Raw genomic sequence first — 12,723 nt, 5'->3', positions numbered from 1 at the left:
TTGGCTCGTAGGATATTTTGTGCATTTTGTTTATTTCTTCATAGAGAATTCTAACAAAGGACAGTGATTTGATCGAATTTTATACAATTTAAGTTCGAAAATTTGCTGTATAAGTATTGCACCCCTAACCTACAGACTTTCTGTCTATGGGGATATGTAAAGTAAATCCATCCATCTATCTGTCCATCTGTCCATCCATCTAAAAGTAGTTATAATTAATAATAATACATAAGGTATAATTATGTAACGTGACAGAAAGAACTTCAATGATGATGCAGGATTTTCTCTTATGAAATGGTGTGTTTGTTTGTTTATTTTTTTAAAGTGGAGAAATTGTACGACGAAACTTGTGGAAACAAGTTTCTACCAGGTCTGATCTCTTAACCTAACTTTAGCCTTTATATGTGACGATGACTTGGACAATTTTGGACTAAAGCACGGTTCGCGTTTTTTTATTTAAATTCTGTTCTTAATATTAACCATATTCCAGAGGATTGATGATTGTTGCGTTTTTTAAGTGCGTAAAAGGGCGTTTCGGTGCTAAAACAGCTCAGTAGATTCGAGGTTAATGACAGGTGACCATTTCGGGATGAGTACGCTCCACGTCTCCGTGGCGTCTGGCCTCATTTCACACACACCTGTCACTGTGGCCCATCCTGCCTTTCCATGCACCACCAATGCTTTATAGTCGAAAATAACACCAAATCACACATCTACCCTCTCTCTCATTCTCATCCCCTCTCTCTCTCTCTCTCTCTCTCTCTCTCTCACAAATTCAAACACACCTTTAATACACTCTAACAATAGATCAATAATGTCTTATATGCAGAGGAATTTATGTGATCAATAAAAATGCCAAGCTTGTGTTATAAAAACAATCCTTATATGCTGGGAAATTTTAACAGGACACCAGTCCTCCCATAAATGCACAAAAAAAAGGATTCAAAATCACACACACACACACACACACACACACACACACACACACACACACACACACTAAAAGATACCTTATGCACACTATACAGCCATAATATGACCTGTTACAAAGCACATAAATCCATATTCACAACATAAATCAACTATATTGCGATGTGTAAAGGGCACATAACACATACTGGAAGTGTTAAACCATGACCTACTCAGTATATTTGGTTTGTAATGTTTTGTAAAGCTTACAAAGCATCAACAAAGCACATTTTGACCCTTTTCGGTTTCCAGAAAATAATTGCACAATAACAACTGTGACTTAAGTGAATCTCCATGCATAATATCTGTCATTTTACCTGACAGCACATTTTGATTTCCACAGAACAATCTATAGATTTTGTTTGTTTGTTTGTTTTTTTTAAATACATTGTTACTTAAGTTAATTGTTACTAAATATCTCTATAATTTCCACAGATAATGTCTCTCATTTTACCTGACAAGACATTTTAACCATTGCCGGTTTCCACAAACAGTCCCATATTAAAAGTCATTTGGTGACTTAAGTAAAATATTACAAAATATCTTTTTAATCCCAAACACACAATGTCTCTTTGTTTTACCTGACAGCACATTTTGACTCTTTTTTTTTTGTTGAAACTTATCCCTATAAAACAATTGTGACTTAAGTGAATTATTAGAAAATATCTCGATAATCTCCATGCATACTATCTGTCTTGTTTAACCTGTCAGCACATTTTGACCCTTTTCGATTTCCAGAAATTGTCCCGTATTAAACAGACTCTCCACGCAAACAAGAGTTTCTCTACTTTTGGTTTTGTGTGTGTGTGGGGGGGGGGGGGGGGGGGGGGGTGTTCTCTGGTTTTTTTGTTTGTTTGTTTTTACTGACAACACATTATCCAACATACTGTAGAAACTGAATTAGTTTAGTTTGTCCTTAATTTTTATATATAATTTTATTTTATATATTATTTATTATTATTTATATAATAATATTTTATATATTATTTATTACATATATAATAATATTTTGCACTGATTTCGCTATGTTATTTGATGCTAACAGTTCCATTTTCGCAATATTATTGTGGGTGGGATAAAAACATTAAACCACATCCATCCATACTAAGGTTAAAATCCTGCATTTGTGGTATTAACACTGTGGTGTGTGTTTGTGTGTGTGTGTGTGTGTGTGTGTGTGTGTGTGTGTGTGTTATCAGTAAACCCCGCATGGTGTTAAGTGTTCTTCTTGCAGGTGGTTGTGTATCTGTATGTGTACAAGGGTTTAGCCCTGCAGGTGTGTGCGTGTGTTTTAAGTTAACCCTGCAGATATTCTGTGTGTTAAGTGTGTCTGCGGTGCGTGTGTGTATGTATGTGCGTGTGTGTGAGAGAGAGAGAGAGAGAGAGAGAGGGGTTAACCCTCAGGGCGTTGCTCTAGTTATCAGCCCCTGTGGACTTTTCCCAGCAATAGCGCTCTATTGATCGAGCCTGGAGCGCATTGGTGCCGGCCAGATTAAGAGTATAGATTAGCAATAAAAGGAGGACATTACTCGGCAGCCAGGCTAAAATTGAAAAAAATGATGAGCTCCTGGAAGTGGGGATGAGTCAGACGAAGGAGTGGACAGGCTGGGGCTTTGTGGAGGTGTGTGTCCATGCGAACATCACATCACGTTGTGTGAATTTTCATGCACGTGAAGACGAGGTCATTAAAGAGCGGCAAAGCACATAGTCGCGGAACGGCTGGAACACGTCGTCATCGTTACATCATCATTACATCACTTCCTCAGAAATATGTCCATGACTCTTTAGCAATATAACAATTTTGAACATAATTAAACAGGATAATATTGGTGCCGTATATAATACAGATACAAAAAGGTTCAGGTTTTCTTGCTTCAATATTAAATAACGTAAGTAAGAAAACATTCGGAAAAGAATCAGCAATGGCTTGGTATGATGAAGACTCTCTTTTTGTAATGTCTTTTTTTTTTTATAAGACAAAACAAAAAAAAACACAGTTTGTCATGTTACCAAGAAACCGCAAAACCTAAAATTCCTCTGTCCTGAAGACTTACTGACTGTTACAAAGTGCTGACACTGGAGACTCCTTCCATATACATTAAATAAGTGTCTCAATGTTTTTATTATTAGTCTTAGATTATGTGTAGCATCCAATAACGATAATGAAACGATAACGTATTGGAAAAAGCGCATTAATATAAGGCAAATTACAGCCGGCACTACTGTCAGATCTGCTGTTATAGAAAATAAATCAGAATCGGGAATGCTTCTAAAAAAAAAAAAAAACAACCACTGGACTGTATTGACCATAGTCTCTTGAACAACGTGGTGTGAAGCCACATCTTTTATACATGTTTTTATACTTTTTCACATTGTGTGGAAAAAACGTAATGGTCTGATAAAGCGTACGTTAGCACTAACAGTCCTGAGACCTGGACTATACGTTCTCATTTCCATTTGTATCTAAAGCACCTGATATCTATTGGAAACTGAGCAATGTGTTAGAACATCCTCTAGAACATTTGTGAGAACATCCTCTAATGAGAACACAGGGTCTCAGAAGGATAGGTAAATGACTACCTTGTGGTCGTGGTGTTGTTATTGTGTCTGTGACCTGACAATAAAATGTACTTGCTTCCATAATGGATTCTTTTAATAATTCTCACAGTAGGGTTTAATATCTGGATGTTATAAAGAACATCCAGTAAACAGCACCGGCAGACTGCGGCACTTTCCATACGACTCTCAAATGGTCAGACACGTTGGCTTGAAATCGGAACCAGCTGCGTGTCAGTCAGCCAAGACACGTCTGAAGTTTACTTCATTAGTTTTTGCACTAATGTAGCTGTCAAGTAAGTGAGACTTATAGCTACTAGTTTAGCAGTTTAGTTTAAATCATCACACTTGTTCTTAAAGTGCTTTTGCAGACACAAATAAATATTCGTAGATAAAAAAAAATAACATGAAAGAATTGTGATGACTCATTCCATACAAATCCAATTCACATCCAAACAAATGCTCTCTAGGATGCGCATTCCCTGCCCTTATAAACAAACCATGGGTATTGTGCTACAGCAGTAGTTACTTAGCAGCACACACGGATCGTTGGTCTAGTTTTGGCCCCGCAGCCTTCAACAACAACTAGATGGTTGAAGTTCGAATGAGTGTCCGTGCTCGTTCCCTCTCTGAAACCAAATTTAAAAAAATGGAAAACATCAAAGGCGCAACTGGACAAACTCATTTAGCCTTTTTGCTAAGCTACTGTTGATGTTTCCTTTGAATCAGTTGGAGGTGTAGCATATCTCGAACGCTATTGGCTATTGTAGGAATTATACATGCCCTTTGAAACTTCCTGTTTTAAAAACCAAATACATCGACATACCGGAATCAAGTCACGGCTCTCAAGCCATTGGTCGAGTTCTTCACTATCGCAAACAGAATTAATGATGCGGCTCGTGATACTGTATGACACACTGATATCTATTGAGCTAAAATCAGTCGTAGATCCATCAACAGCACACTGCGTCAGTATGAAACTCATCAAAGGCGTGGCCTAATGTTTAGATATGTAATACAATAATACGAATATTGCTATGTTATGATGCTGTTTATGTAGAAATTGTGCTATTGAGGCAAATCATGTCTTGAGGCAAGTGTGACTGATTTAGACACGCACTTATGCTAAATTAGTAGCTGTAGACTTCCTTTACTTAGTATCAATATTAGTGTTGTAACTCTACTACAAAACTAAACAAGTAATCACTGGACAGCAAACATGCCTTGGCTGATCAACTGTATAACTGGAGTATATTTGGGCATTGTTTAAATTTTAACACTATTCTCAGTCCATGCTTGCCCCATTCTTGACAAACATTAAGAAAATGGAGGAGGGTACAAGGTCATAATTAGACAGAGACACCCCCCCACCCTAAACCCCCACCTTCTATATGCACTGCCAGTCCTGGAGAATTTATAGCCCCACTTGGGGAGCTTGCTGGGCGATCTAATTGCAATATTAGCTTGTAATAACACCTGTTTTAGAGGCAGGCGATAGATCACCAGCACCACGGGTCCTTTCTGCTTGCCTCAGCACAAAAACGGCTGAGGCATTCCGCCTTGTAGTGAAGGCTCCCATCTAATGACCTTCGACCTCACCGACCGGCACTTGACCCCATTCAGGTGCCAAATCTGACTCGCAGATCTGCCGAGAGGAGCAGGAGGCGCAGGGAGCGATTCGCTCGTCATAATTAGTTCTACCTTATTTCCCAGGATGGCTAAATCAATGATCTGAGGCTTTCTGTTTATCAGAAACCCTGCCATCGTTCAGACTGATTAGGAGGAGATATTGCCCCTGTTTGAGGCACTGCAAGAAAAGAGTGAGAAGAAAAAGAGAGAGAAGTAATCCAAGCTCAGGGATTTTTAACCAGTGAGACAAATAATGTTGTAGGAAAAGTTACAATAACACAATGCTAAAGCTGTAGCCTTGTAAACATAGCCATGGTAATAGCATCGGAATTTTGGAGCCTTAACTGCTAAATAATAGCTAACATTACCATCTGGAAGAAAAGAAACGGTGTGACACAACAAACTGGGACAGCTAGTCACCTCAAATGAACTTATTTTCTTATAGTAGGTTATCATCGGTCAAGTAGCTAGCTAGCCAAATTGGCTGTTTGTTAGGTTTTTTTTTTTTTTTTTTTTTGTAAATCATCTCTTGGAACTTCAAATGCAAGAAATTCAGCATTCACATCCATGAAAAGATCTGGATCATTCCACTGTAATGGCCAACACAGTCTCACAACTGATTAGGGTTAAGGGTGGAGTTAAGGGTGGAGAGTAAGGTTACCATGGATACAACATCATATAAAATCGTATGTAATCACATTATTCACATTAGTTCAAATTCGTATAAATTCCTTACGAGAACCATACGCCATGCCCGAAAAATGGGTCAAATCGAACCTGTGATGGAATATTTTGACGAGCCTTGGGACAAAAATGTAAAACATCAAGTTTATTGTCTTATGTTTATTGTAATAATGTAAACACTGCAAAACTCCACCCTCTCAACCACCCCCTAAGATAGTTATTCATTCTGAAGCATATTCATTGGTAACTACGATGAAATATTTACTAGCCACATTGTAACTAATAGCCAAGATACATAGTTACAAGTAAGGAACATCTGCAACGTTTTTATTACCATTGTTATTATATCTCTAGTTTGTACAGTTGTGTCTTTTATGCGTGTCAGATGTGTGTGATATGTATGAGTTCATGCAAACGTATATGTATGTGCACATATGTGAACTGGCACGCGTGTGCATGTGTAATTATAATGCGTGAGGCCGCATAACCTGACGGCAGATGTTGATTTACAGAGCTGGGCAAAGGTGGTGGCGGCAGCATGCACTATTGTGTGTGTGTGTGTGTGTGTGTGTGTGTGTGTTGGGGATGAATGGCTCCCATTAAGGCTTTTACAGTGACGAGCAGTGCTGCTGATTTGCATGGCAAGCCAGAGGCCTCGCTTCGCGTCCAGCTGATTTATCTGTTGGTTTAAGGAGGCCATAAATACCGGTGCTCTTAATAGGGCACTGAAATGCAGTCGTACGCGTCGGTCCGCCTTAAATCAGAACCATCCACTGTCACCGGTAAACACTTTCAGAATGGGTTTGGTCAGCGTAATGAGGAGCTTGGACGTGACACACACACACACACACACACACATATATATACACACACAATAGGCTATAAGGTATCCAATGTAACAGGCCCTGAGGGAGACATTCAAGGCAGCCGTGCCCGCCTCATTGCAAAGACATGAAAGATACAAACTCTCTCTTCTACACCATCTCACCGCGTTTTTCTGCCCTTTTTGATTGCTCCTGTCCTCTCTAATGTTGCTTTGTTTACTGTTAACAGCACTATAACGGAGTGTGATGCTCTAGTTACACACTTCGTAGGAAGGAGGTGACGTTGTGTGTGTAGGTTGAAACCAAACTATAGGTCTATTGTTCATTGGTATGTCTGCACATGTGTAAGTTCAATGTGTATTTCTATATGTGTGTGTGATTGTGTGTAAAGGGAGAGGGAGGGTCACTCGTTCCTGACTGCCTACTGGACGTGCTCCAAGGCCACTCTAACGAGCCAGCATGGATTTAGTAATGACCCTTGTGCCCTAGGAGGACACACTCACTGCTGTCCTGTTTGGACACACACACACATACACAAACACTAATGCTCGTACGCACACCCTCACACACTCCGGCTCGGTCATTAAAGCAGCTCCCTTAAGAGAAATTTAGCAGGTAGAGACTTGGTAGTGTCAATCTGAGTAGCTCATCAGGGAGTTCATTTGAGAGTCACTTATAAATACGACCTCGTTCTGAAATGTCCGCTTCCAAACAGATTGTGCTGATTTCATCATAGCAAAACTGTACTGCAGTATCCGTGTTTCGCAATATCGATACAGACAAGTGTAACGACTGTTGCAGCATGCAAAATAGACACACTTATGAATACTTTATCTCGTAGTGAAAACATCTGAAGGAACTGAGAGAATTGATAAAGGATCAGAAGCCGAGATCCTGGTAAGTTCATTCTCGGAATGAACTTCATTCATTGTTCGTACTTCATTGCTTAAGTTTTTATTTTTAAAAAATAATAAATTATTTTATATATAAAAAATTTATTTATATAAATAAATTTTTATTTAAAAAGAAAACCACACAGGCAATTGTTAGCGCTTCATTCCAAACACTTACAGGTGAGGTTCTCTTACCTGTCAATGATCACTGGATCTGACGGTGTTTCGTTTCGGTTCCCGCAGCTCTTTTTGTCACAACACCGGCTGCAACGAAAAATTCACATTTATTTATACACTAAAATCATTTATATGGGCCTGGTAGTCATATATGCACTGTATACATAAGTAAATAAAATAGTGTCTAGTAACGTGGGGCAATATTTATTTTCCCAAAATTTCTGAATACCTGAAATCACTTCTGTTTTGCTATTTTTGTGTCCAAAAGTTCAAGCTTTTTTGCCATATGCTCCATCTTATAAATTCAAGCTCTTAATTAAATGTTACCAATATTTAGCGACTTCATTTTAATGCAAATTCATTTTAAAATTTTGCTCCAATTTACATCAAGTAAAATGCTATGAGGCTAAGCCTTGGTGTTTTGCATTTGTTTGAAATCTTTCTCACTACTATACACAGATACATGATATAGTAATTTATACGAAAGATTCATGATCTTAATACTGAACTTCTTGGTACACCCATTAGATGGATGCTAAATAGTGGTGTATTCAATAAGTAAAAGCTGTATGATTTATATGATATATATTTTTTAATCTCTGTAGGTCTTTTATAAAGGCAAGAATGTGGCTGAATAGTGACCAAGGTGAGTATCTCTCATTCTCTCTCTCTCTCTCTCTCTCTCTCTCTCTCTCTCTCTCTCTCTCTCTCTCTCTCTCGCTCTCAATCTGTATCCTGCTTGCTAGGATGCCCTCTCTCTCTCCTCTTTCTTTCTGTCTCTCCTCTCCAGCTGGGCTGGGCTCATGCCAAGGTCACTCAGCCAGCCTGTGACAGTTTGGACAGCGCCCAGAGACGTCCTGGTGCAGCGGCCGCGTCCCAAACGCCCCTCACTGACGCTGCCATCACCCCTGCCCTTGCCTGTGCCCTCGCCCCGGGGCTGGCACCTCATCTGGTGGCATGTGGCTCTCCTAAATACAACCACAATTCCCCTCCAAATAAAAAAAAAAAGACTCATTGTTGGCTAGCCAAACTGGCATTGCCACTTCTGCATCCCACTGGAAAAGTGGTCTAGCCCTTTTTACAGTTCAGTTTATTGTCATTAATTATAAATTATGTGAAGCAATTGTAGTGCAAAAAAGACTAGCTTGATGTACTTTATTAAACTATAATTGTATAACTGAGGTAATTCCTGAACACTACACTAAACAAGATTAAATAAATTAGTATAGAATTTCCCTTCTTGCTGTTATAAATGAGATAATTTGACAAATATTTAGAATATTTGACAAACAATTCTCACTCAGAGGCCGTGAGTGCTAAAAAAAAAAATCTGTTTGATCACATTGAAAAAAAGCCACCCAAAACAGGCATTGTTTTTTCCTTCTTCTTGTGTATGTGTGACTGTTGCCATAGAGCAGTGCCACCATAATTTATTCCCTGAGCTACTTGGACCCATTAGCAAAGTTCCAGGAGACCAATTAGCATTGGAAGCCCAATGGTGCGGCTGTGGTGACAACCTCCTCAAACTGAGAAAGAAGTGTTATAAACAAACTGGACCCCAAGAGCACCAGGCAGTTCCTCTGGGACACCAGTGGCCCCTCGCAGACCAAAACAAACCCTGCCAGAACGTTTGTAATACCACCTTAATGGCGATCCCAGTGGGGGTCTATAGTGGCTAGTACTAGTCCTGCTAATGACTCTGACCCAAAGTCCACAAAACAAACACAGGTCTGTTGTCAAGCCTTAAGCCGAGAAGAGTCAGGAAGACAAGAATCAAACTCAACTAAGAGCACAGATGAACTAATGTCCCCCTGGTACCTTTATGATAGGTCAACTAATATGTCTTCCCTAGGCTAGGCCACCTAGTAGCTGATTTACTTAAGAAATGAAGGAGATCGTTTTATAGCACAAGGATACGCTTAAATAAAACCAGGTTTCAGAGCCTCTTGAGGAAGCCAGAGGACTAGCATCATAGAGAAGCAGAGATATGGAGGGATACAGGAAGCCTGTAAAGATATTGAGAGAGGGAGGGTGTCAATAGAGGGCTTGTTTTCAAAGGGCAAGTACTGTAATTGCCCAGGGTGGATGGAAAGCATAGCCACTTGGCTACTTGGCTGCCTGGCAGTAGTCTCTCATCCATCCTGGCCGCCCAGCATCGTCCTTCCATCCTCCAACTCCCTCCCTCTGTGCCCATGCGCCGAGCACTCGACACCGCTCTGTGCCAGCTAACCTCAGCCATGGCTCATTTGGCAATTTCAGGGTGCCAGTTTCAAGCAGTGAGAATAGCTGGTGAAGACCTTGGACATCTACAGCCAACGGAAGCCTGATCCCATGACAAATCACTTCTTGCCTTTTGAAAACCATTGCGGCTCATTATTTAGTCTTGCGGCTACACTGCTGTGGTAGTCGGTCTGTAATTCAGAGACACTAATTAATCAGTCAAAATTGATCTCTTAGCTTAATTGCATTGCACCCCCTTCCACTTCCAAGAAGGACAAAACTAAATCAAAGTTAACACTCTTAATTGATATCAAAAGATCTCAGGACATGTGTGAATATTTTTACACAACGGGATGAGCTGTACCATTCATTTTAGCCATATTTTGTTAGAATATTTGTGTGTATGTGTGGAGATAGGTGAAGCAGGTTTCGCTAGGGACCTGATAAAGAGTGCTATCACCCAGGAGAGAGAAAGAGAGAGAGAGAGAGAGAGAGAGAGAGAGAGAGAGAGAGAGAGAGAGAGAGAGAGAGAGAGAGAGAGGCAGGGGAAGCATGTCTCATCTCCCTCTCATTAGCGAATGGAAACACACCATTCATCAGGGGATGGCTGCTAATAATCACACTCAATCACGTAATGACCGCCTCAAAGTGAGCTGTCATTATGGAAATGGATCCTGTATCAAAATCATCTTGGAGGAGAGGCAGGTTCCATCAGGAGAACGAAAAAAAAAAAACGCTGCATAGAATTTCAGCGCCTGACGCTTCGAGGTTCATAATAACGGGTTATTTTGGCTGCTAAGCTGAGAAATCCATTTTAAAAAGAGAGACAGTAGTGAGATTTATGCTAAGCAATTTAGGGAGGCAGACTGAGAATGTCGAGCAATGAAAAGATTAGTGACACCTCAATCTCGATTATGGCTTTTACATACAGTACCACGATAATATTTAATTCTGAGGCAAAGTTTAGCCCGGTCTTTGTCTCTTCGCGAAATTGTTCTCGAGTTGGCATAAGTCCAGCAGAATGGTTACGCTCACCTCCATGTCTACTGCCTGAGTACATTATATGGCCATTTATTATCCAATGTATATTATAGAGTATATTAACTTAGTAACACATGTACACTATATATCAATTGATCTCTAACTGGACCAATTGAGACTACCACTATAAAAACACTACATAAAATCGTAAAAGCGTGTTAGCTTAGATGATCCTGTGTGCCCATCCAAATTGGATCAGGAATATCTGTAAAAGGGGCCTGCTTTCCTTTCCTGCAGGGCCTTTGTATAGTATTGGATACCTATACCATCCCAGGATTGCTGAGTGCCCCCATCATTTCCCCCTATTGCATTATTAACATGGCCCTCAAGCCCTCGAACTTCATTCCTAGGTCACTACCCAGCCAGGTTCCAAACATCTGAGCCCCTTAACGTCCAGGACCCACACACCCACCAAATTCACCCACGGATACATCCGCCTGACCCCCACTGGGCATTCGGCATGAACAAGCCCCCGCTGGTCAGGCCTCCAACCGACAGAGCTCATGATTACATGGTATTAAAGCCAATAGGTACGCTGTAATGAGGGAAGCCCTGTACAACCGCACAGTGGAGAGCGGTACATTTACATCGGTCTGAAAACCAAACTTAAAGGTACACTCATGAGGTGCATGCAAAAGCCTGATTAATGATTCACCTTTCCACATCCAGACCCTATATAAATACATTTGTGCTGCAAATGCAAAGTCTAAATTTGAAGGAACAATGAGAAAAATAGGCAAAAAAGAAAGACAAACTCAACCAACCTGCACATGATCTCATGGGTAAGAAGGACACGGCACATCTCTGGGTTTTTGTCCTGGCCCTCATAAATGATTGGCTGTGAAAGAGAAAAAGCTTCATTTTTATTTCCCTCCGTGCAAAATTCTGACCTTTTTAATCTGAAATCATGAAAACGTCATTGTCAAATAACTTTATATTGCTAATATTATCATCTGAACATGACTACACAAGTAGTGTTAATATAACTGTGACAGACCCAAGTAGGTTATTAGTCATGTTTTTGTGGTGCACAGCATGCAGTAAAACGTAACATATGCTAAAAGGTAACTCTGGTCATTAATATGTGGGCATATGGAGAGAACCAGAAGGTCTACAAACGGATGCTTTCTCCAAGCCATCCATCATGGAGCTGACGTTCCCGGTATGTTATGACGGATTATTAGCGTACACCATGACAGGCGACTAACCCACTCTCAGCCCCACACACACACCCATAATCCACCTTACAACATCCCCAATTTCACTCGCCTTTGGTCAGTCGACCCAATGCCTTGGGGGACAATACTTTCAGAATAACGACCACTTTTACATTATTGATCTCTCTCTCGCTCGCTCTGTCTCTTGATGCTGTCTATGTAGGCCCTCTGCCTCTTTATTAACATCCACCCAGTTGGAGAAAGGGGAGGGGATTTTGGAGAGGGGAGAACAGGTCGATATTTGTATATCATACTTGATTCACGTATCTGGCGCCAAAGTGGTCCATGATATCATCCGTAGGAAGTGGTTCCATTACTATATGTTGGTGTTATCGACCTTGTGGCCTAAATTTTATTTTTGTATTCGACTATCCCAAAGATTAGGATTAGGAACACATTTTTGATATTCAGATCAGCAGAGATGAGTGTATTTACACTGAGCATAGTGAACGATGGATCCCTCTTTCATATCTATATCTATATTTATAACAAAAGACAAATCAAGACAGCAGG

At 40.2% G+C, this 12,723-nt stretch overlaps 1 protein-coding gene across 3 annotated transcripts in view; it reads right to left on the bottom strand.

Annotated features, from left to right (window-relative positions):
- LOC108277145 (transcription factor COE3) overlaps positions 1-12,723 on the bottom strand; it is a 104,355-nt gene that overhangs the window by 73,931 nt on the left and 17,701 nt on the right. For all 3 annotated transcript variants that reach the window (XM_017489577.3, XM_017489587.3, XM_017489596.3), the window contains exons 5-6: positions 11,758-11,831; positions 7,751-7,819 (exon numbers count right to left, since the gene is read on the bottom strand). In XM_017489577.3, coding sequence (XP_017345066.1) covers positions 7,751-7,819; positions 11,758-11,831 — 143 coding nt within the window. The remainder of the gene's footprint in view (positions 1-7,750; positions 7,820-11,757; positions 11,832-12,723) is intronic.

Source organism: Ictalurus punctatus, chromosome 2 (genome assembly GCF_001660625.3).
Source record: "Ictalurus punctatus breed USDA103 chromosome 2, Coco_2.0, whole genome shotgun sequence".
NCBI lineage: Eukaryota > Metazoa > Chordata > Actinopteri > Siluriformes > Ictaluridae > Ictalurus > Ictalurus punctatus.
Note: the sequence above shows the minus strand (reverse complement) of the source record. Positions and strands in the feature narration are given on the sequence as shown.